The sequence below is a fragment of the Microcebus murinus genome, chromosome 1 (genome assembly GCF_040939455.1).
Source record: "Microcebus murinus isolate Inina chromosome 1, M.murinus_Inina_mat1.0, whole genome shotgun sequence".
NCBI classification, from domain to species: Eukaryota; Metazoa; Chordata; class Mammalia; order Primates; family Cheirogaleidae; genus Microcebus; species Microcebus murinus.
In genome coordinates, this window is record NC_134104.1 from 93,500,561 (window position 1) to 93,522,055 (window position 21,495).

Consider the following 21,495-nt stretch of genomic DNA (forward strand, 5'->3'; position numbering starts at 1 on the left):
TGGTTTCTGAATTCAAAAGTTTGCATAGATATTTCAGGATTGTGTTGATGTCCATTCTGGATTCTTCTCTGCACTCATCAAATAGTCTTATATCTCTGATGTTTTTCTAGTCTATACATAAGTCATCATCACCTGTTGAGTTTATTACCTCAATTGCCTCCTAGCTGGTCTTGCCTCCTTTCAAACCAGTAGTTCTGACCTTTGGCTGCACAACTGAATCAACTGACTAATTTTAAAAAATATTGGTGCCTGGATTCCACCTCCAGAGATTTTAAATAATTGTTCTGGAGTAGGGCTGGGCATTGGATTTTAAAAAACTGCCTAGATCACTTGTAAAACTAACTAGGTGAGACCCACTGGGCAATCAATAATCTTTCATAAGTGCACATCTCATCACGTTACATTCCCAGCTTAAAAGTTTCCATAGCTCCCCAGTGACCTCAGCATGAACATCTAGCTCATTTATCATTATTTTAAAAGTATTTACAATGTTCACAGTCAAGTATGAATTCAATAATGTTACCTGGGGCACATAGCATCTTTTTCTACAAAGTTCACAGCACTCTAATTCCCCCTCCCCCTCCTTTTAAAATTAGGTACTGGAAGAAACTTTAAGATCATGTGATTTAATCATTTAATTTAACAGATGAAGATTCTGAAACCGGAGAAGTTAAGTAACTTCCCCACGGTCATGCAGCTGGCTATTTTCATAGATTCGTATCATTTTACCCCTAATTGAAAACTTGACTTACTTCCCAAAATTTAGTATCCCACTTGGTAAAGTCGAAAGCCACACTATTACCACACTGTGTTTTCCCAATAGGTTGATAAGCTCCTTTTCCGGAGCTTACTGCCCCACCCGCACACATCTGTAGTGGACGTAAACACAATAATTAGCACTCCTATCATCTTCTCTGAACATGCATAACTCCCTAACTAATTCAACAGTGCATTTTTAAAGCTTGGCTTTAAAGAACCTCATATTTTTTCAGACAATGGCAAGAGTTAATCTTGCAAATTACAAAACCAAAATGTGTTGAGTAAATTGAGATCCATTTTCTCTGACAGCATTTGGCCTAGGCAATGATTGCAAAAGCTCTATATGCATTTTGTTAGATGCTTTCTCTATAAGTACACTTGCAACAGCTTGATTTAGGAGTGTACTTCCTATATTAATTTGACAATTGCTGCTCCTGCTGTGGAGAAATAGAGGCCTTTGGTCTTCAGGGCTTTTAATCAGAGGCACCATGTTCAGGAGCACTATGTTCTGTGAGAAATATTTATTGTGGCAGTATCCTCTCTTGGAACTATAGTTTTCAATCTTTTAAAGTGCAGTTTGTTTCAGAACTTTGATTTTTATAAGTTTTAAATTCCTTTCTATTGCCTTTTTTTCTTTTCATTTCTTTGCTTTCCTAGACAGAATTTCTTAGAGTAAACAAAGGTGAAATGGCAGCATTTTTCATAAGAGTGTAGATTTTCTGATTTTTTTTTGTGACAAGTAGAGGATTGACCAGAAAAGCAAGAATATATTTACATATATATATATGTGTGTGTGTGTGTGTGTGTGTGTATTTTTTTTAATGGGAACATCACTTTTATTGACAATTTAGGGCCACGATGGACAGTTTCACAGAATAAATGAAATAGCCCAAGACAACAGTGTAAAATTATAATAGGCAGGTTAATATTCTTCACCCTCATCCTTTCCCTCAGGATTATCTGCTCCAACCTCCTCCTAATCCCTGTCAAAGGCAGCCATGTCCTCATGGACTTCAGAAAACTCTCCTTCCTCTATCCCCCAACCCATGTACCAGTGACCAAAGGCATGCCTGGCATACATCAGGTTGAACTAGTGGTCCAGGTGAGCCCAGGCCTGGGCAACTGCTGTGGTGTCGCTCAACATGCACACAGCTCTCTGCACCTTGGCCAGCTCTCTACCAGGTACCATGGGGGAGGCTGTGATTGATGCCAACCTTGAAGCCAATGGAACACCAATCCACACACCAGATGGTATGCTTGGTCTTGATGGTATTATTGGCAACAATGACATCTTTGGGGGCCACATCACCGCTTTTACAACAGCCAGCTAGCCATGTATTTACCACAGCGAGGGTCACATTTTGCTATGTGGTTGGTTGGCTCAAAAAAGGCATTGGTGATCTCTGCCACAGTAAGCTGTTCATGTAGGCTTTCCCAGCAGAGATCACAGGGGCATATATGTGGCCAGAGGGAAGTGGAGGTGGAGATAGGGCACCAGGTTGGTCTGGAATTCTGACAGATCAATATTCAGGGTTCTATCAATTCTGAGGGAAGAAGTGATGAAGGACACATTCTAGCCAATAAAGCAGTTAAGGTTGGTGTAGGTTGGGTGCTCAATATTGAAGTTTCTACAACAGATGTCTTAGGTGGCCTCATTGTCTATCATGAAAGCACAATCAGAGTGCTTCAGGGTGGTATGGGTGGTGAGGATGGACCTGTAGGGCTCAACTACAACTGTGGACACCTGGGGGCCTGGGTACATGGAGAGCTTCAGCTTGGACTTCTTGCCTTAATCAACAGAGAGGTGTTGCATCAGCAGGGAAGTGAACCCAGAACCAATTCCCCCACCAAAGCTGTGGAAAACCCAGAATCCCTAAAGACCTGTGCACTGGTCGGCCAGCTTGTGTGTTTGGTTCAAGAGGAGGTAAGTGATCTCCTTGCCGATGGTGTAGTGCCCACGGGCATAGTTATTGGCAGCATCTTTCTTTCCTGTGATGAGCTGCTCAGTATACAAGCTGGCAGTAGGTACCAGTGCAAACTTGGTCAATGACTGTGGGTTTCAGGTCTGCAAATACTGCTCTGGGCACATGCTTGCCAGAGCCCGTTTCACACAAGAAGGTGTTGGAGGAGTCGTCTCCTCCCCCAGTGGTCCTGTCACTTGGCATCTGGCCATCAGGCTGGATGCTGTGTTCCAGGCAGTAGAGCTCCTAGCAGGCATTGCCAACCTGGACACCAGCAATCTGGATGGAGATGCACTCACGCATGACAGGGACTTGCAGGCTCCTGCGAGAAGGTGAGGGGATGGCAGCAAGGATCTCCCACTAACAGACTACCAAGAAGTCTGGAGGAGGAGGAGTCAAAAATATATGTATTTGATGCCAATCCATTCTTCTTTATGTGATCTCTTTTTTGTTTATTAAACAAATGATTGATTCAGTAAATATTTATTTGGGGCCTACTATGTGCCAAATGCTTTGTTAGATGCTTAATATTATATTTTATTATATTATAATGATTGTATCTATTTATATTTTACATTAGTTTAATAATAATGATAAACATATTAAAACATGCATTTCTATCCATAAGCTGTCTTCTATATTTCCACATAATCAACTGTATTCGTTTCCAAGGGCTGCAATAACAAACTCAGTGGTTTAAACAACAGAAATTTATTGTTTCAGTTCTAGAGGCAAGAAATCAGACCTCAAGGCATCAGCAAGAGCATACTCCCTGTGCAAGTACTGAGAAAGGATCTATTCCAGGCCTCACACCAAGCTTCTGATAGCTCCTTATCTTATGACAGCAAAACTCCAGTCTTCACATGGCTTTCTGTGTGTGTGTGTGCGCGCGCATGCACGCGTGTGTTCATATACAAATTTTCCCAATCAGGACAGAAGTCATCTTGGATTAGGTCCCATCCTACTCCAGTATGGCCTCATCTTACTTAACTAATTACATCCGCAATGACCCTATTCCATAAGGTCACATTCTCAGGTACTGGGGGTTAGGACTTCGACATGTGAATTTGGGGGACACACAATTCAAGCCATAACACCAATTAAAATGTCACCACTTCCAAAGCCATTTTTACTCCATCTACCATGCCTCTTCAACTATATATATTTAAGCAATCTTTTCCTTAACTCACATAGTATTTCATCCATATCATTTTTACCTGTATGATTCATGTAGATGGGTTATGTTATTTTGTAGACTTTATGCTTTTTAATGCTAATACAACTTATAGCCATTGGTATCACCAATTGATGCCCCACACATGTTAAGTCACATAAAAATACTTTAAAATAAATGAATGAACCAACCAACAAATAAAATATTTACATAGCCGTTTCTGGTTAACAACTATTTCCACATACATGATCTCATTTGAGCTTCGAAGCAATGATTTGAAGTGTGCATGTAGGAATTATTATTTTCACTTAGGACTGTGGAAACTGAAGCCCAAAGAGGGTAAATATTTAGAGTTACATTGACATGGTAGAGACTGCACTAAAATCCAGATTTCCTGTCTCTGAACTTAGAGCTCTTGTCCCATTGTATTTTATCCCCTTTAGAGATACTTTTCTCTTTATATTACACCTCTGTCATCCCAGTTAATGGTCACTTGCTTACCCAAAGCACAGCAACCTCCCACAATTCACCCTTGTGAGGCAACCTGTCTTAGAAACTCCTAATCTTACACTGTCCCATGTCTCTCCTTTTTCTCTCTCTCTCCGTGTATGTCCTTGTATATGTATATATAATATGCATGCATATAAACATATGCCACTGGGACTAAGCCATTCAGTGAGACCATATTAAATTAAAATCCACTTCTCTTCTAGAACAGAGTTTTTTAATGCTTTATAAACAAAATGTCTGATTCTGGAGATTTGGGCACTCAAGCAATCTAAGAGCATCACATTATGAGAGACAGTAGTTACACTGCTTTGAGTATCATTTCTGTTGCTATTAAAAATAGATTCAGACAGTACCAAATAGACCAGGCTCTCTTAGGGAAGACTTCTATAGTTGCTATTAGCACTGATCCAAAGGCAGAAAATATTTTTTTAAAAGTGACAAAACTACAACACGCACACTCACAAATACAATCATTAAATTTAATAACTAACCTTGAAATACTGAGATAGCATTGCTCTCTGAAATAAATTTAGATATAAGACCTTCCTGGAAGCAATGAAAATGATTACAGAATCTCAGCTTCAACGCAAAATGTCATGATGTGGATAATTTTGCTTCATTCTGTTTTACAATTAAAATATTCTAATCCCTTTATGAACTCCTACTTTATTTCCCCAAGGTTGCAGAAAATTTGCCTTACTCTGACTGTGTATTAATATTAATGTTAATTCATGTGCATAATATTTTTACATAGAGCTTTCACTGTATTTTCTCATTTTAACCCTAAACCCATTCTACAAGATGAACAATTCTGCTATCTTCATTTTGAGAAATGATTCAACCTGCCCAAGATATTGGGCTGAAAATAAGAGAACCAAGACTTGAAACCAATATTCTCACTCCAAATTCTAAGTCTTTCTGACTTCATTTCCTAGTATGTACTTCCTTATTTTCTTACATTTTGCACATCTTAGCTCCCAAACAATTAGCATTGACTATGGTGTTTATCAGGCTACCCTGAATATGGCTTTATAACTACAGAGTACATAGAAAGATGTGGGATTGGAATTCTGGCTTTGCTAGTTCTTGCTGGGTGATCTTAGACAAGTTATTTAATCTAACTAATCCTCATCTTCTTCATCTAAAAATGGTAACAATAATAGTGCCCATATCATAGGGTTTTCAGAAAAATTGAATGAAATAATCTATGTAAGTTTCTTAGAGTGCATAGTGTAATTCTATTAGCATTATTATATTATACAATTATTATATTATACATTGTATAATATAGCATTATTATATTATTATAGCATTATTATACAATTTGAAAATTATACGAAGTGGGATGGGATGCTTAATTTTGCTTTAGTTCCCTCATCAGTTAAAAAAAGAAAAATATTAAGTATCTTGCAGGGACATCATGAAGGTTAAATAAAATAACATTTCTGAAAGTGCTTAACACAGTGTTTGGCATATATTATGAACTCAATAATTATTAATTTCCAACTTACCTGCTTTCTGTCTTTCTTCAAGGAGGCAATCAATAAATGCTTAACTGGATTCTCAGTGGCTTCTTTCAAGCAATGATTTTATGACTGTTTTCTAATGGTTCTAAACATGAATGCAAGTGTTCAATATCAAGGTGACTTTGACAAACTGTTCTAAAGTTCCAAGCAGAATAGAATGCAATGTATTCTCAGAGCAGAAACATGAAGGGATTTGGTAACCCAGTTTGGTGTAATTGCCCAGTAAGTGGCCTCTAGTGAAAGCCCCACTGATGACTGAAAACACTGACACTGAATTTCCAAGAGAAGGGGTTGTCAATGCAAAGAAGGACTCAAAGTGATTGGCAGTTGAGAATGCTCATCGGAATTCCACAAACAGATTGAACGTATGAATACTTTAAGCATTGTTCTCAATATTAAATTCAGTGGATCCTGAGTGCCTACTGATAAAATTACAGTGGTGTTTTTTCAAATAAATTGAAACATTGAAGTCAATAATTAGCATTTTCCCTCAATTTTATATTCTACTTCCACATGTATTTTTAAATTTGGCTACCACTGCTTGCTTCAACTAGAACTTAACTTATGATGACATGCAATTTATTGTAAAGTTATGTATGCAATTATTTTATGATATTTTTTCATGAATTCTGTGTTCAAATACTTAGAAAAGCCTGAGAAATGCTGTTTTACAAATGCAGGGTTTTTTTTATTTTGAACATTGTTCAGCAGATCAAAAAAAAAAAAAGGCTAACATTATGTTCTCCAAGGTTAACATAGAAACTGCTTTCTCAAAAGATAGGATTAATTTAAAACCAACATTTACTGTAATATGTGTCTCTGAGCAATGGTGGTTACAGAGATGTATCTCCTTGATCTTAGCTTTCCGGTGTCAACAGCAGCCTCTGCAACAGAAGAGGAGAGTCTCGACACTTGTTTGCATATTACAAAGAAATTGTATGAATAAAAAATGCTTTGTTTCAAAAAGTGCTTGAGCGATTCATTGTGGTAAGTGGCTTGAAAATACAGTCTCAATTTTTTTCTCGCATTAATTTTATTTTTCCACAGAATGCTGCTTCTCTCTCTGATTCATGCCACCTGTTCCCAGGACCCTTCCTTGATGTTGCTTTCACCCATCCTATTTTACAAATGAGCATATCTCAATGTACTGTTGTGTATTTTATGCAAAGCTCTGGTTGGGCAATGTAACACTACATGCATTAGTGAGATATCATCCCTGTTGTTAGGGAGTTAACCTAGTGGGAGAGACAGATACACAGACAACTAATTATATTACAAAGCAGAAATAAAAAGTGCTATGGTTAAAGTAAAAACAAAACACGGTGGTTGCAGAGTAGAAGGAGTAATTAATCCTAACCGGGATGATCAGGAACAAAGAAGGAAAGAAAGTAATACTATTTACTGAGGGCTTAAAAGGTGCCAAAGGCAGAATTGGTGCTTTCCTCTAGCATCTGAGAGGAAGTTCCTTTTAACCTGAGCCATGGGGTATTTCATCATTGGGGCCATGTTGGGGAGGCACGGGTTCAAAGGGCAAGAAGATGGTGGGAAGACAACCTTCCTTCTCATCCCAGAGAAGCAGGAACTATGGCAAGAAGCAGCCTTGGCTTAAGATGGTTTGGTGTGAGATGAGGGTAGTAAGGGAAAACTAGTTTCAGTTCAGGTGAGAAGTTGGAGAATTTAGGCAAAAATTAAGAATGTTAGAATAGGCTCAAGTGTGAATAGGAGACAAACAAAGGGAAGAGAAATTAGAAGAGCAAGTAGCCTTATGTTATGTTGGTGGGAATAAATTATGGAGGAGGAAGAGAGCAGGGACTTGGGTGTGGACTGATGAGTGTTGATAAGGACACAGACGGGGGCATCTGTTCTGTGGGGGCAATTTTTCATTCCCAAGGTTTCAAGAGAAGCAAAGGCTAGCGGATGTGTCGACTTACTCTGCCCCTTGAGTGCTTAAGTGCTCCACTGTGCCAGGGAGTGTTGCCTGGTCCCTACCAGAGAAGGGAGCAAGTGTCAATTTTTTTTGTTGGCGTTCTTGCGACTAAACTGTGAGCACAGACAGTTTCATCACTGCAGCATTCCCCATAGAGCCTAATATTGGACTGGTCATGTGGCAGATTTTCACAAAATCGTAATTTATTCATGGTGAGCAGGGGGTTAAAATTTAGCAGTCAAGAGACCAGTTATGGATTGATTTTACAGTGTTGCAGAAATTTAACTGAAAATTAATCACAGAGTAACAAAAAAGGTTAGAGTTAAGATTTTATGATCAAGAATTATTTCTAATGCCATAATTTTACAGCAAGAAAACTGTATCAATTGATTAACTTCTACTGTTATTTGTTAGCTGCTCATTATACTTTCCTGTTTTGACTAATGAGAATTAGTTTAAAGCCGCATCTTTATGGAAGCTAAGTAGGCCAGGAAGGTTGGCTGTCTTAGAATAATTAGAGAATTGTGCATTGTCAGCCAGTGGGATACCTATTTCTCCAGTGCAGCCTCATAGTATGGTTTTTTTTTATTTCCTCTTCCTTCCCTCATTAGTGTCTGTTACTGGACTAAGCCTAGCTTTCCAGAATATCACCATGAAACATTTTGCAAACATTTATGGGCTGATCCAGCTCTAAATTATTATTAACTCACTAACCAGGATGGTAAGAAGACAAATTGTGCACCTTCATGAGATAATTTAGGGGAATTTATAATATTAGTACTTAAAGATGTTTTCTTAAGTTACAGGAAGGGCTAATCCAGAAAAAGCAGATTTGTTGTAAATATGCTCCCTTGCCCTTCTGTGCTCATGATGCATATCTATAATTTATAATGCCACTCTTTTTCTTTGGGCCTATCCATGCCTTCAGAATTCTCTCAAACAGCATTATAAACAGTAAGAGGTTGGAACTGGCATAAAGGATGAACCAGACAAGTAATTGCTCTGAAAAGACGGCAAAGGTCCTGGGGTGGGCACCAGGTCCAATTCAGGACTTGATGTAAAGTAGAGTCTTACTAAATGGTTTTTTGAATGAATCCTGACAAATAGATGGATGAATTAATGGAAGTGTGGATGAAACTTTATTTTTTTTTCTAACACTGGCATAGGAATGCTCATGGATGCTTCCTTCTCTATGCTGTACCATGCATGTATCTAGTAAACAGAATGGAAGAGACCCTGGAGAATATCTAGTGCCAGTGTTACAGTTTGCAGAAATGCAAAGAAGGTGCAAAGAGGGCATCCATCTGTAGTGCAGGCTCTGAAGCTTGGGGCCATTCTGTCTTATTTCATAGCGTATTAACTGTGTCAACTTTGGCATTTTTTTCTTCTTTATTTGTAAAATGGGGGTAATGGTCATATCTGCCTTGTAGGGTTGTTGTGAAGCTTAAACAAGATAATGAATGTAAAGTTTTGGCACAGTGCCTGGTACATGGTAAATACTCAAAAAAATGAACTTTTCTCCTTTTTCACCTCATTGTCATTATTATTAGCTGAACCAGTGATGACACTGCAAGTTGTTTTATCATTAGATTGTCATATTATATTATGCTGTATTTTTCCCCACATTTTTAATGAGTTGAAAGCTTTTCTGAACCCTTCCTTTTTTACACATAGAAACTAAGACAAAGAGAATATGAAAAAATGGATTCTTATTATATAAGAATAAAATATTTTCTGTGCATAAATATAATTTCTGAAATCCATGCTCTTTTCTTTGACTAATCATGTTGTTTCATAATACATAACATGCTTCATAGAAAATATATTTGTAAACATTATTTTCAATAATACAAGTTTAATAAAAAAATGAGTGGGCTGAACTGTCCTTTTAAAAAAACACTCAACATTCACATTATATATTTAAACCTCCAGTCATTACTTGGGAAGAGGAAGGGAAAGGAAAAGTTTTGGTTGGCTGTATGTTGGTTGCCAGGAAACATACAAAGGCATCAGGAACAGATGAAACAAACAACTCCACATTTCTGGGAAGGTGGCCTTCAGTGAGGCAAGCACTTCATTGGCATTGGTACGAAACTGCAGCTTCGTCATCTGCCACCTACGGACAAGAAAATGGATTTGAAAACTACAACATGTTAATGGAAGCAAGGTTAGCCAAAGAGATTTTGAGAAGTAGTTTATCTAATGCATTTAAAATGAGGATTAGAAGTTGTTTTCTATGTCAATTACTATGAAAATGGGAGGAGCTTTACACATTTTTAATCAAACCAAGTTAAACAGAGTATAAGGAATGGGTGTTTTAAAACCATTCAACTGGTTTTGAAAATAAACAATGGAATCAAATAAGTGAGACGATTGAGGGCTTTTATTTCCTACCTACGTGTGAACGTTTCACCTAATTGTGTTGCCTTGAAAGGTCTGTACTTTCATTTTGGAGTTCTATTGCTAAGTTGGGTTTCTTTTCAAAGGCACCTGTTGAAAGGAAAGAAAAACATATAGAAATAGTTGAAGGCTTCTGAAAAGAGGTGAAGCCATTATGAGTTCCCAAAATGCTGCACTTGAGTTAAACTCGAGGTCACAGCTTGGGCCAAAGAGCCCCGAGAGAACAGAAGGTGTAACTGCAGACGAAGACTATGCCGCAAGCCTGCTTGAGAACCAACTCAGTGTGGCAGACTTTGTCAAAATACAGAGGGCTTTTGAGGTAAGTGTGAAGCTTATTGACCAGAAAGTTTGAGAGTTGTTTATGGAGACTAGGATGAAAATTAGAGACATTTTACTTTTAAAATTTTTAAAAATATATTTAATGGTTGTAGCAGGGTATTGGAAATAATTGGTCAGGCCTGGATTTAACATGATGTGCTTGGTAACTTTATCCCTCAGTTCTTTGGACCAAATAATATATTATGTAGTTTGAAATTGCTACCATGGCATATCATAACCATCAAAGAAGAATGATTTATTCTTGGACAAAATTTTTCTTAGAGATCAACATATTTTTGGAAAACAAAAAATTATGGCTGTGAGGAAAACCAGATTTCCAAGGTGACTCCCAGTAATAATTGTTCTTGCAGTTAATATGGATGTAGAACTTGGCAAGTTCAAATATGCATATCCAGTTTGCAGAAATTCCCTTCGCCTCACGCTGAGTGGAACAGCTCCTTTTCAAACCTGATTTTGACACTTTGTTGTCCCAAGATCCCACATGAAGGAATAGTCTGGCATTCTTTTTGCAAATTCTGGGGTAATGCCAATAAAAACAAAATCAGAAGTTTTCATTTTAATTCTTCATAGAAAATAAATCATAGTAACTTAACTATAAATGATCTTAGTTAACTAACTTGGAATTCTTCAGCTATGTGTAATGAACAACATACATTAAAATGATTCTTAGTTTTGAATGAGGATAGGAAGAAATGCTCTTCTGTGTTGTGGAATTTAGGTAGGCATGAGCCTCCATCCTTTCTACTTCATTATATTTGCTAAAATATAGGTCCTCAGGGAGCGCTTGGAGTATGTGTATTAATTTGAAACAGACATACAATATTTTGGAATACCACATTGAGATTAATAAAACATGATAAAATTAACAATTATATTGGCCTATAAGTGGCACAGATTTTAATCTTTAGCTATCAAAAAAGAAGAGTTGCTAACCACTGAAACTCTGCTATACTCAATTTTCTATAACAAGCTAGATTCTACTTGTATTGATAAATTAGTGTACTGATAATATAAATTATTTCCTTATAATAGAATCTATCCTACTTCGTGAAGACATGCTCTATCCTACACTTTTCTCATTTCAATCTTCATGTATTTGCTCTTATTCCAACCCCATTTGTGTGAAAGATTTCAGTGCTGCTTATGCCCAATGCCCCAGATGAATGAGGCATATTTTGATAGACATAGGAAACATTTTGACAGCTTGAGGACATTCAGAAAAACGTAACAGCAGATTATGACAGCTTTGACTCTGGAATGAACAGAAATGTGGCAGTTTTGTTCCAGTGCTAAGAACACAGAATTTGAGAGCTAGAGTCTATCAGAAGAGTCAATATTATAAAGTCGACATATTAGTGAAACTGCTACAGAAGGTTGGGGGTGGGTGTTCTTTTCAAACTACAGATTAGTCTTGCGTGAACCCAAGTGAAATGTGTGAAATTCAGTGTTAATTTTTTTTTTTATTTTAAACAATTTAAAGGCCAGACCACTTATTTTGAAATTGCTAATTGGAAACACCAGTACTGATGGACCAAAGAGGAGAAGGGAACGTAATTCAGAGCTTGCCTGAACATAGAGAATCTATTGAGAGTTTAGTAAACAGAAACTGAGCTTTGTAGTTGTACTTTCAAGAAAAAATGAAGTTCATCCATTTTTTAACATACTCAACAGACAGAGAAGGGAACAATCCAATGGCAAATGTGCAGCCAGTACTAAAAGCTGGACCCTTCAGCCAACATGATTTCCAAACACAGCATGGACACCTAGAGAAGAATGATGCACTAGATGATTTCAGTGGAATCCAGTCCATCTGTCACGAGTGCTAGGCCTACAGGCCACAAATATAGATTGCTGTAGGAGGAAAAAACACCCCAGTGGTATTCCCGCCACATAGAACTCTAAAGGCAGTGATTTGTGGTCCAATTACCAACGACACGTTCTTGGAAATGCCAACATTCTGGCACCAGATTCCTTTATCTCTTATTCTGTTTGCTTGTTTGTTTTTCTTTTTACACAAATTGCTTATTTGGGGATGCAGAGTTGTCAGATATTAGGTGAAGTCCATCTCCTTAAATAGCAGTGGCAATGCTTAACTGAAAAACGGAAGCTGGGTCTTTGAATTGTGCAATGAATGTTTTATATATATTTCCAAATGAAATATCACATACCATATTAATCTTACTAGAAACACTTAGGAATAAATCAAGTGTGCTTCTGTTCAATGGTATACATGGATAACAATCACTTGGTGTTTGAGAGCTAGGAATCAGACTTCCCAGATTTGAATCACTGCTTCGCCACTTAACAATGTGACTTTGTGTAAATCACTGAACCTCTCTGGCCTCAGTTTCCTTTATTTCTAACATGGGTATAATAGGATTTTTGTGAGGGTTATATGAGGCATTATCTGGAATGTACCTGGAAGAGTGCTTGCCACGCAGTGTAAGTGCTCAGTTAATGTTAGGCATCACGTATTTAATAAGCAGAGATTGAACCATATTACTTCTAGCATTGTCTTGACCCTAATTCATACATTTTCTAAAGAAAATTAAACTTCCAGTGACACTTGCTGCTATGTTTCTATATTCCTTTTAGTTGTGATTAGGAAGTGGTAAGAACAAGAATTGCAAAGACAAATTCACATAGAAGAGTAAAAAACATCATCTTTCCATCTCCTATTTCGTATTTTACGAGCAGGCAAAAGATTCTAATTGATGTCTTGATCCTTTTCTTTGGAACAAATAAGTTACCTGGGCATAAGGACTAGAAAAGTAACTTTTGAATTTCATTTTCTTTTACATGATGGTGTCAAAAAGCCATATATCAGGATGAAGGGAGAGAAACTTGCATTATTCAAAGAACTGTAAAATGGTTGTTACTCAAACTTTCCTGTAGTACTTGCAGTGCTTAGAGAAATGACATGGTCTCTGGATATTCATATTATTTTGATGTTAACCATATTTTACATTTTCTTAGAAGCTTCAAAAGCCAGCTATTATATGAGGAAGAGTAGTAGTGGTTTGCTGATTTTATAGAAGTGGTGAGAAGTAAAAATTATGGTCTAAGGGAAATGGAGTCTGGGGAAAGCCCCTTTGGGGCCCAGTACACACTGAGTTTCTTCTCAGAGTCTGCCTGTGTGGGTGTCTGAGTATTTCTTTCCTTGCATTCTCCATTATTGACCTTGTCTCAGGGCATTCTGCGTTTGATCCCTGAAGCTCTACTGACTGTTTGGTCTGAGATCATACTTTACCCTATGCCCCCAGACTCTCTAGGTTAGGTCCTGAACTGCCTTTATCAGCAGCCATGTCTGTGTTATCTCCTGGCACTCTGTTCTGGCCCAGACTGTGGGCCCAGAGCCAGGGGCTGGCCCTACCCTGTCTGCTCCATGCTGCCAGGTGCCCAAGCCCTGCTAAATCTTTACCTTTAACTATAGCTAGAAATGAAACCTAAGCTACACATAAATCATGAAGTATTTGTGTTCAAAGTAGGAAGAGCCCAAATGATTCAGTGTTTCAGGGAGAAAGACATAATAAAAATCCTAGCAAGAAGTCCCCAAAGCATGTCCAGTGAGAATTCTTAAGACAAAGTTGTCAGTGGAGGGGGAGGCACGATGAATGAAATCTAAACACAATGCACTTACGCTAACTTAATCTCCAAAGACCAGAGAAGTTCAAAAGTCAATTCTTTAATCCTCAAATTGTACTTGAGGAGTAATAAAATAATTAAATTTACAGAATTTTGATATCTTTATCCTTGATTATAAAATTCCTAAGGTGCCTGGACAGATTCTATAGCAGGGCCTATGAACTATGCTTATTTTTTTTATTTATTTTTTTTTTTGAGACAGAGTCTCACTCTGTTGCCCAGGCTAGAGTGAGTGCCGTGGCGTCAGCCTAGCTCACAGCAACCTCAAACTCCTGGCTCAAGCAATCCTCCTGCCTCAGCCTCCCAAGTAGCTGGGACTACAGGCATTCGCCACCATGCCCGGCTAATTTTTTGTATATATTAGTTGGCCAATTAATTTCTTTCTATTTATAGTAGAGACGGGGTCTCGCTGTTGCTCAGCTGGTTTCGAACTCCTGACCTCGAGCAATCCGCCCGCCTCGGCCTCCCAGAGAGCTAGGATTACAGGCGTGAGCCACCGCGCCCGGCTGAACTATGCTTATTTGCTTCAACAAAATAAAGCTGAGGATTCTGGTACCCTGCCAGGCAGACAAAGCTTTAAGGGAATATAGAAACTGGCCCTTTCCTATATTTCTATTATTTGTCCTTCTTTCTAAACTATCAATCTTCCTTCCAATTTATTAAGGATCCAGTCTTCTCTAAGCCCTCTCAGTGTCCGTTTTATCATCGCTATTAAGGTACCCAAATGAACAGGCTTCCTGAATGTGTCTCATGCTTTAGAACTGTTTCTGTCTCTTGCTTCTCTCCTTTCTACCCTGGGTACCAACATCCAAAACACATAAATAAATCACCCATTTTTGTTTTATTGCCTTTCTTCAGATCCTTTAGATTTTCTTGTTTCTGATAAAATATGAGATGGTCCATGAAGATCATTTAGAAACTTTTCTTGGATAAAACTGGTAAAGCAAAAAAATTAGATATTAGATTATTCAACAATGTTTCAAATTAGAAAATCTTTATTTTTTTATAGGATGTGCAAAATATGTAAAATATATAATAGCTGAAACATGATAGAGGTTTTTTTCTTGCTCTCATAAAGTAGAAAGCAGATGTTTCTAATTGGCACGCAGTTGCAAGTAGTGATTCGGATTCCAGGGTTCTTTTACCTTTTGCCTTTCAAGCTTGCCAGGCATCAGCCAGTAGCAGGGGCAAGAGCATGGAGGAGTACTGAGGAAGGCATTTGTGGGCCAGGCTCACATCCCATTGGCTAGACCTCAGTCATATGAGCACACCTAACTGTGAGGGAATCTGGGAAGTACAGACAGGTGTGTGTTCAGATAACAATCACGCCCAGGATCCTCTTAGACTTTAGTGATAGACTTAGTGGTAGGAAAATTTACATCCTCCTAATGAAGCAGCTTGTTTCATTTTGTAACTTAAGGAAAGTCATGTGCCTAACTGTGTTTTGTGTTTTGCCTTAGCTGCCAGGAAGTTCAAAGCTAAATTTAGTGTTCAATTGATATAATTATTCTTAACTTGGGTTTTTTGGGACAATTATCTGCTATTTTTATTATCTGACTCATGTTCTTTTATCTTTGCATTACTTATTATGTATTCTGTTGTAGCTGAACGAAACTCTTTGTGGAAATCATTGAAGGTAAAAATAATGAATAAAAATTTAATAACTTTCAAGCACACCAAGATTTTATAAAATACTTCTGTAGACATCATGATATTTGATTCTCTCACGAGCCTGAAATGTAGGCAGGGTGGACATTTTTACTTTCTGATTACACAAAAGAAGACAGATACCCTAAAATATTTAATTGAATTCCCCCATGGGGCAGAGCCAGAACTCTGGTTCTGGTGAATTGTCAACTTTCCATGCCACTGTTTTTGGCATGACTACCACAAGCCAAAAGGTGACCTTCCTTTCCGATGTTGCTCTAAGGAACATGAATCCAATAAGATAAAGACTTCATTAACAAATGACCTTGTTAAGTTAATAACATACAGCCACTGTTCCCTGCTAACTTGAGGCTAATGCATAATCAGCAAATAATAAACAACTTCTATGATAAAATCAATGTAGAGAAAGGGTGGAAGCATAAAAAGAATAACCCATTGCTTTAAAAATTTTTTTTTTCTAAAAGAATTTCAATGGAGACTTGTGAAAAGGTAAACAGGTAAAGCTTAATCATTAACCCTACTATATAGTAGAAAGTGCATTCAGTAGCCTAATCATCACTTGCTCAACAAAGGTGGCAAGTCAGAGTATTTCTCAACTCAGCTACCTCAGTGGAATCAAAACAGCCAGTTTTGATGGCAGCAGAAAATCACTGAAGCTATGCAGGTCCCCCTCCTCAGCATTAAGGTAATAGCATGAAGACAGATACAATACCACTGCAGCTGGCACAATTAGAATGGCAGAGGAATTCTGCAGTGGTTTTGTCTGACTTGTTAAAATTTATAGGTGATGACAGCAAGTGGTGTCATTATCAAAATTCAAGGAACTCAAGTTGTGTGGCAATCAATATAAATGAAAAATTTGTCTTCCTAAATACTGCTGCCTTTGTGCAGAATTTTGACATAAGTTCTAACAGCTTCACGCCTTTTCCAATGTCTCTGTGCACTTTTATGATAGGTACTTATAAAAATTAATCTGGATCAGGTGATTTTGGTGAAAAAATGTTTTAACCTTAAACTTTGGCCAGAATTGGAACAGTAAAGGCAACCAAGAAAATGCTTGTTCTAAAGGAAGGACAAAGAAATCAAAGATGCCTATTGCTACTCATTTGTAGTGTGTCAACTTAGCTAGACCTCTAGATCATGGGCACTGCTACTTTTTAAAATTTCTTGAGAATTAAACAAGAAAAATCAAGAAATCGGACAATAAAAAAGCTGTGATTTGTGCTATTTTGACTTCACATTTGTCACATTTTACCAGGCATAGCATACCACGGATATCACAAGCCACCACCAACTCTGCTGCTAGAAATAAGAAGCCTCCGAATTGCCCCAGAATCACCAAAAGGTGATTTTCTGACCTTTTCCCAAATATCTGCCTCAATTTGTTAAGCAAGGTTCTTTGGGGCCTTTTCTCCCCTCATTATGTCTCACCACCATTTTATGGATACGACGCTCATGAAATCCTGATTCTCTGGACACCGACATTCTCTGCTGAGGACTACCAGGGACACTATTTTCCTCTACTTCTTCACCTCCCAGGTCTGCGTGCATCTTTTCCTAATTCTCTCAACACACTTGAGGCCAGGTTGTCTCACTAGTCTTGCTACAGACCTGCACTGTCCAATATGTGCTACATGTGGCTATTTAAATTAAATAAGAATTTAATAAAATGTAAAAAATTCAGTTTTTCATAGGCATCAGCCATATTTCAAGTACCCAGCAGCCACGTGTGGCTAGTGGCTACCATAACAAGCTGTAGAGAATATAGAATATTTTCACCATTGCAGAAACTTCTATTGGACAATGCTGTCTCAGACTTGTCTTTCTCATGGTTTCCTTCTAACTTGTTTTGCTTTCTCACTTCTGGCCATGTTTATGTGGCCAAGGCACTGTTCTCAGCTTCTCAGTCATCCTGGAAATGCACCAGAGTGCTTGTACCTTAGAGCCCAGAGGCCAAACTGATTCTAGGCCCTAGAGATAGCAGAAAATATTTCCTTTCACTCTAGTCTAAGACTTGTTTTTCCATTCTTTCCCAGGATTGTAGAGAATGGGAATGTTCATTCTTTTCAGGGGAATCCTTCCTTCTTATTCAACCCCTCCCCCACCAACTCCCAAAACACACAGGAGTTTAGTCTGGATTTATGGTTCCAACAAGTCAGTCACAAACTTATCTGACGCTGGAAAATTACCCAATGTGTTTCAGTCACATTGGTCGTATTTTATTTACTTGAACATATTCCTGTTTGAGGGCCTACCAGAGGCTGATGCTTCAGTTTGGAATATTCCTCTCCAACCCCCAACAATGTCCCAGCTAAATCCTACTCATATTTCATATTTAAATACTCTGCCTCAGGGAAGTCTTTTCTTACCATCCAGGCTGAATGAGCACCTTACCAAAATCCTGTTTTTTCTTCTCATACTTTCTTGCGTGTTCCTTTTGTTGCTTTCATCACAGATGGTCTGAACTAAGTACAACACCATTATTTGTACAAGGCCAAGTGGAAGGATCAGGCAGGCTATGAAGGAGAAGTCAGTGTGAAAGGATCTGAACATAGATCCTGGAGGGCAGAGACTTTGGGTGCAAATGAGATGAGATATCTGGAGAAGAGAGTAGAGTATTTAAGGCCTTATGGAGAGTCTCCTAGGGGATAGAGAAACAACTGGGATTGGTACAAAAATAAAGAAGCAGAGTTATTTTCTGAAAGAGAAGGAGTAGAAGCAAACAAACAAAAAAAGATAGTATAACCAGCCATATAAAATTTCATTCATTTTTATGATGCCTATTTATTTTAAAGTCCCTTATTTAATTAAAATAAATACAAGTAACACATTATTCTCATTGTAAAAAAACACAAAAAATAAACCATGAAATTTCCCTCTTACTATGGCTCACCCTCAGTCACTGCACTCCCTGGGGTAATAATTTTTAATATTTTCTGTTATATTCTTTATCAGTTCCTATGCAAATATGCACATATACATATGACATTTTATGTATTATCTATTCACATATATTATTTCATTTTATTCATTTAAGGAAGATTGCCACATAAACAGCTGCTAATCATGTGGAAAAGTACTTAAATTCACTAGGAATTTGATTTGAAACTCTAATCACGAAAGAAGATGCCCTTTTTACAATCATCAGATTGGCAAAGGTCAAAAAGATAAATAATATTCACTGTTGGAAAAGAGTCAGGGAAATAGGCACTATTAATAAAATTGTTAAGTTGGCAGCTTCATTGGAAGGCAATTTGCCAGTATATATCAAACATAAAATGTAAAATGTATCACATGTATACTTTTTGAACCAGCAATTCCAGCTCTACAAGCTACCTAAATACATTCTGACATATGCAGGAAAAAATACATGCACAAGGACATTATTGTAATATTGTCTATAAACTGGAGCACTTACAATAACCCAAACATTCATTAATATATGAATGGGTAAATTGTGGTACACTCCTACTACTCTACTATTAAAAGGATATGGAAGACTTATATAAGTTTTCTAAGAATTGCTGTTCAGTGAAAATAAGAAAATCACAGAATAGTGTACGATCATATCCTAAAATGAAAAATGTATATATATTTATGTGTACAGGTCTCAATTATGGAAAAATAGAACTGTGATTGTAGTGGGGTAAGTTATAGAAAATGACTTTGTAGGCACCTTATCTATACCATAATTCAATTCAAAGATAAATGTTATTAAAATTCAGTATGTCTTAACATAAAGACTGTGGTACTATTTATAAAGATATGTCTACAGTGCTGAATTTAAAAGCAGTACCTTTTATAGATACTTTGTCCTTATACTAAGTAGTTTCTCCATCAATTTCCTTCCACTGAGGTTAGCATTAAGAGAAAGACCATAAAGAGCTATTTTACTGCCTTTATTTACAGATAAGGAAACAAAAATCTAAAAGAAGGAATTTGTCCTTCTCCATTTGATCAGTTGGCAGAGCCTGAACATCACCCAACGTGATTCAATGAAACAGTTTTGTCACTTTTCTTTTAGTGAACAGCTCTAAATTTAACTCTATTGACACATTTCTAATTTTCCTAAATTATTGTATATATTATTATTATTATTATAATCTTGGTCTTCCTTCACTACTATGACTCCTCTAACTTGCTGTTATCAGTAAAACAGATGAACATCTTTTCCTCAAAAAGCAAAAGAGAATATTTACAATATATTCACTCATTCTTACAACAGATATTTATTGAATGTCTACCCTGTGGCAATTGAAAGCCACTTAGACCCAGTCTTTCCCTCAAGGAGGGGTATACTGAAGTAAACTCACAATTACTCTGTAATTGCTTAGTGTTCTTTGAGAGGAGGAGAATGGTAAGGAGAGATTACATGTCTCACACCTGGGAGGTGTCTCCAGAAAGGCTTTCTGGAGGAACTGACATTCAGGCTGCCATCTGAGGGTAGGGTATCCCAATGCAGAAGAGAACAGTGAGGGATTCAAATGATATTCAGGAGCCATAATGCACAGAACTTGTTGGCAAGTTGGGTATTTTGAGTAGGGTAGTAACATACATTAAGTTAGGAAACACAAAAAAGGAAAAACTGGTAATTTTCCCCTTGAGTTTTTATTTTGAAAATTGTCATGTCTACAGAAGAGTTGAAAGTGGAAAGATGAGTACAATGAACACATCTTTCATCTAGATTCAACAATTGTTAACATTTTGTTATATTTCTCTGTCTCTACACACACACACACACACACACACACACATACACACATACACACAAGGCTTTAATCTCAATCATTTGAAAGTTTTGGGCATCATGGTAGTTAACTCCTAATTAGCTCAATATATATCTGCTAGGAATAAGGGCATTTGGCTATATAACCAGAATACCATTATTACACTCAGGAAATTCAACTTCCTACATTACCTAAAATAAAGGTCCATATTATGATGTCTTCATTTGTTCCAATAATGTCTTTTACAGTTTTTTATTTTTAATTCATCATTTAATTTAAAAATAAATCCAGGATTGCGCATTTACTTTAGTTGGCATGTCTCTTTAGTTTCCTTTAATCTTGAGCCATTCTAATTTTTCTTATCTTTCATGACATAGATATTTTTGAAGACTTCATGACAGTTTTTTAGAACATCCCACAATATGAATTTTCTTATTGATTCTTTGCTGTTAGAATCAACTTCACTATTTGTGGCAAGGCTACTGCATAAGAGATATTATGTCCACCGCTTGCATAGCATCAGGAGTCACATCATGCCAATTTTTCCCATTATTGGTGATACCGTAAGGTGGATCCCTGAATTGAAGTGGACCTACTAGAGTTATCCATTGTAAAGGTACCTGTGGGAGGTGATACTTTGATACTGAGTATTCTTCAACAAACTTTCACTTGTTAGTTTGAGCATTGATTCATTGTCTTTGCTGAAAACAATGGCTACCCTGGTGGTTGCAAATGGTGATTTAAAAATTCTATTGATTTTTATTTATTTTCAATATGGCATATCTCTATAAGAAAGAGCCTTCTTATTTCTCCCCCTCTTTTCTTTCTCCCTGTCATTCTAATTTTTTCTCTCTCTCTG

At 37.3% G+C, this 21,495-nt stretch overlaps 1 protein-coding gene and 1 pseudogene across 1 annotated transcript in view; one reads left to right on the forward strand and one right to left on the reverse strand.

Annotated features, from left to right (window-relative positions):
• Positions 1-1,681: 1,681 nt before the first annotated feature.
• On the reverse strand, positions 1,682-3,023 carry LOC105864356 (tubulin alpha-1C chain pseudogene; annotated as a pseudogene).
• A 7,110-nt stretch (positions 3,024-10,133) lies between these two features.
• WDR49 (WD repeat domain 49) overlaps positions 10,134-21,495 on the forward strand; it is a 153,244-nt gene continuing 141,882 nt past the window's right edge. Inside the window, exon 1 of the mRNA XM_012752204.2 lies at positions 10,134-10,576. Coding sequence (XP_012607658.2) covers positions 10,412-10,576 — 165 coding nt within the window. The 5' untranslated portion in view covers positions 10,134-10,411. The remainder of the gene's footprint in view (positions 10,577-21,495) is intronic.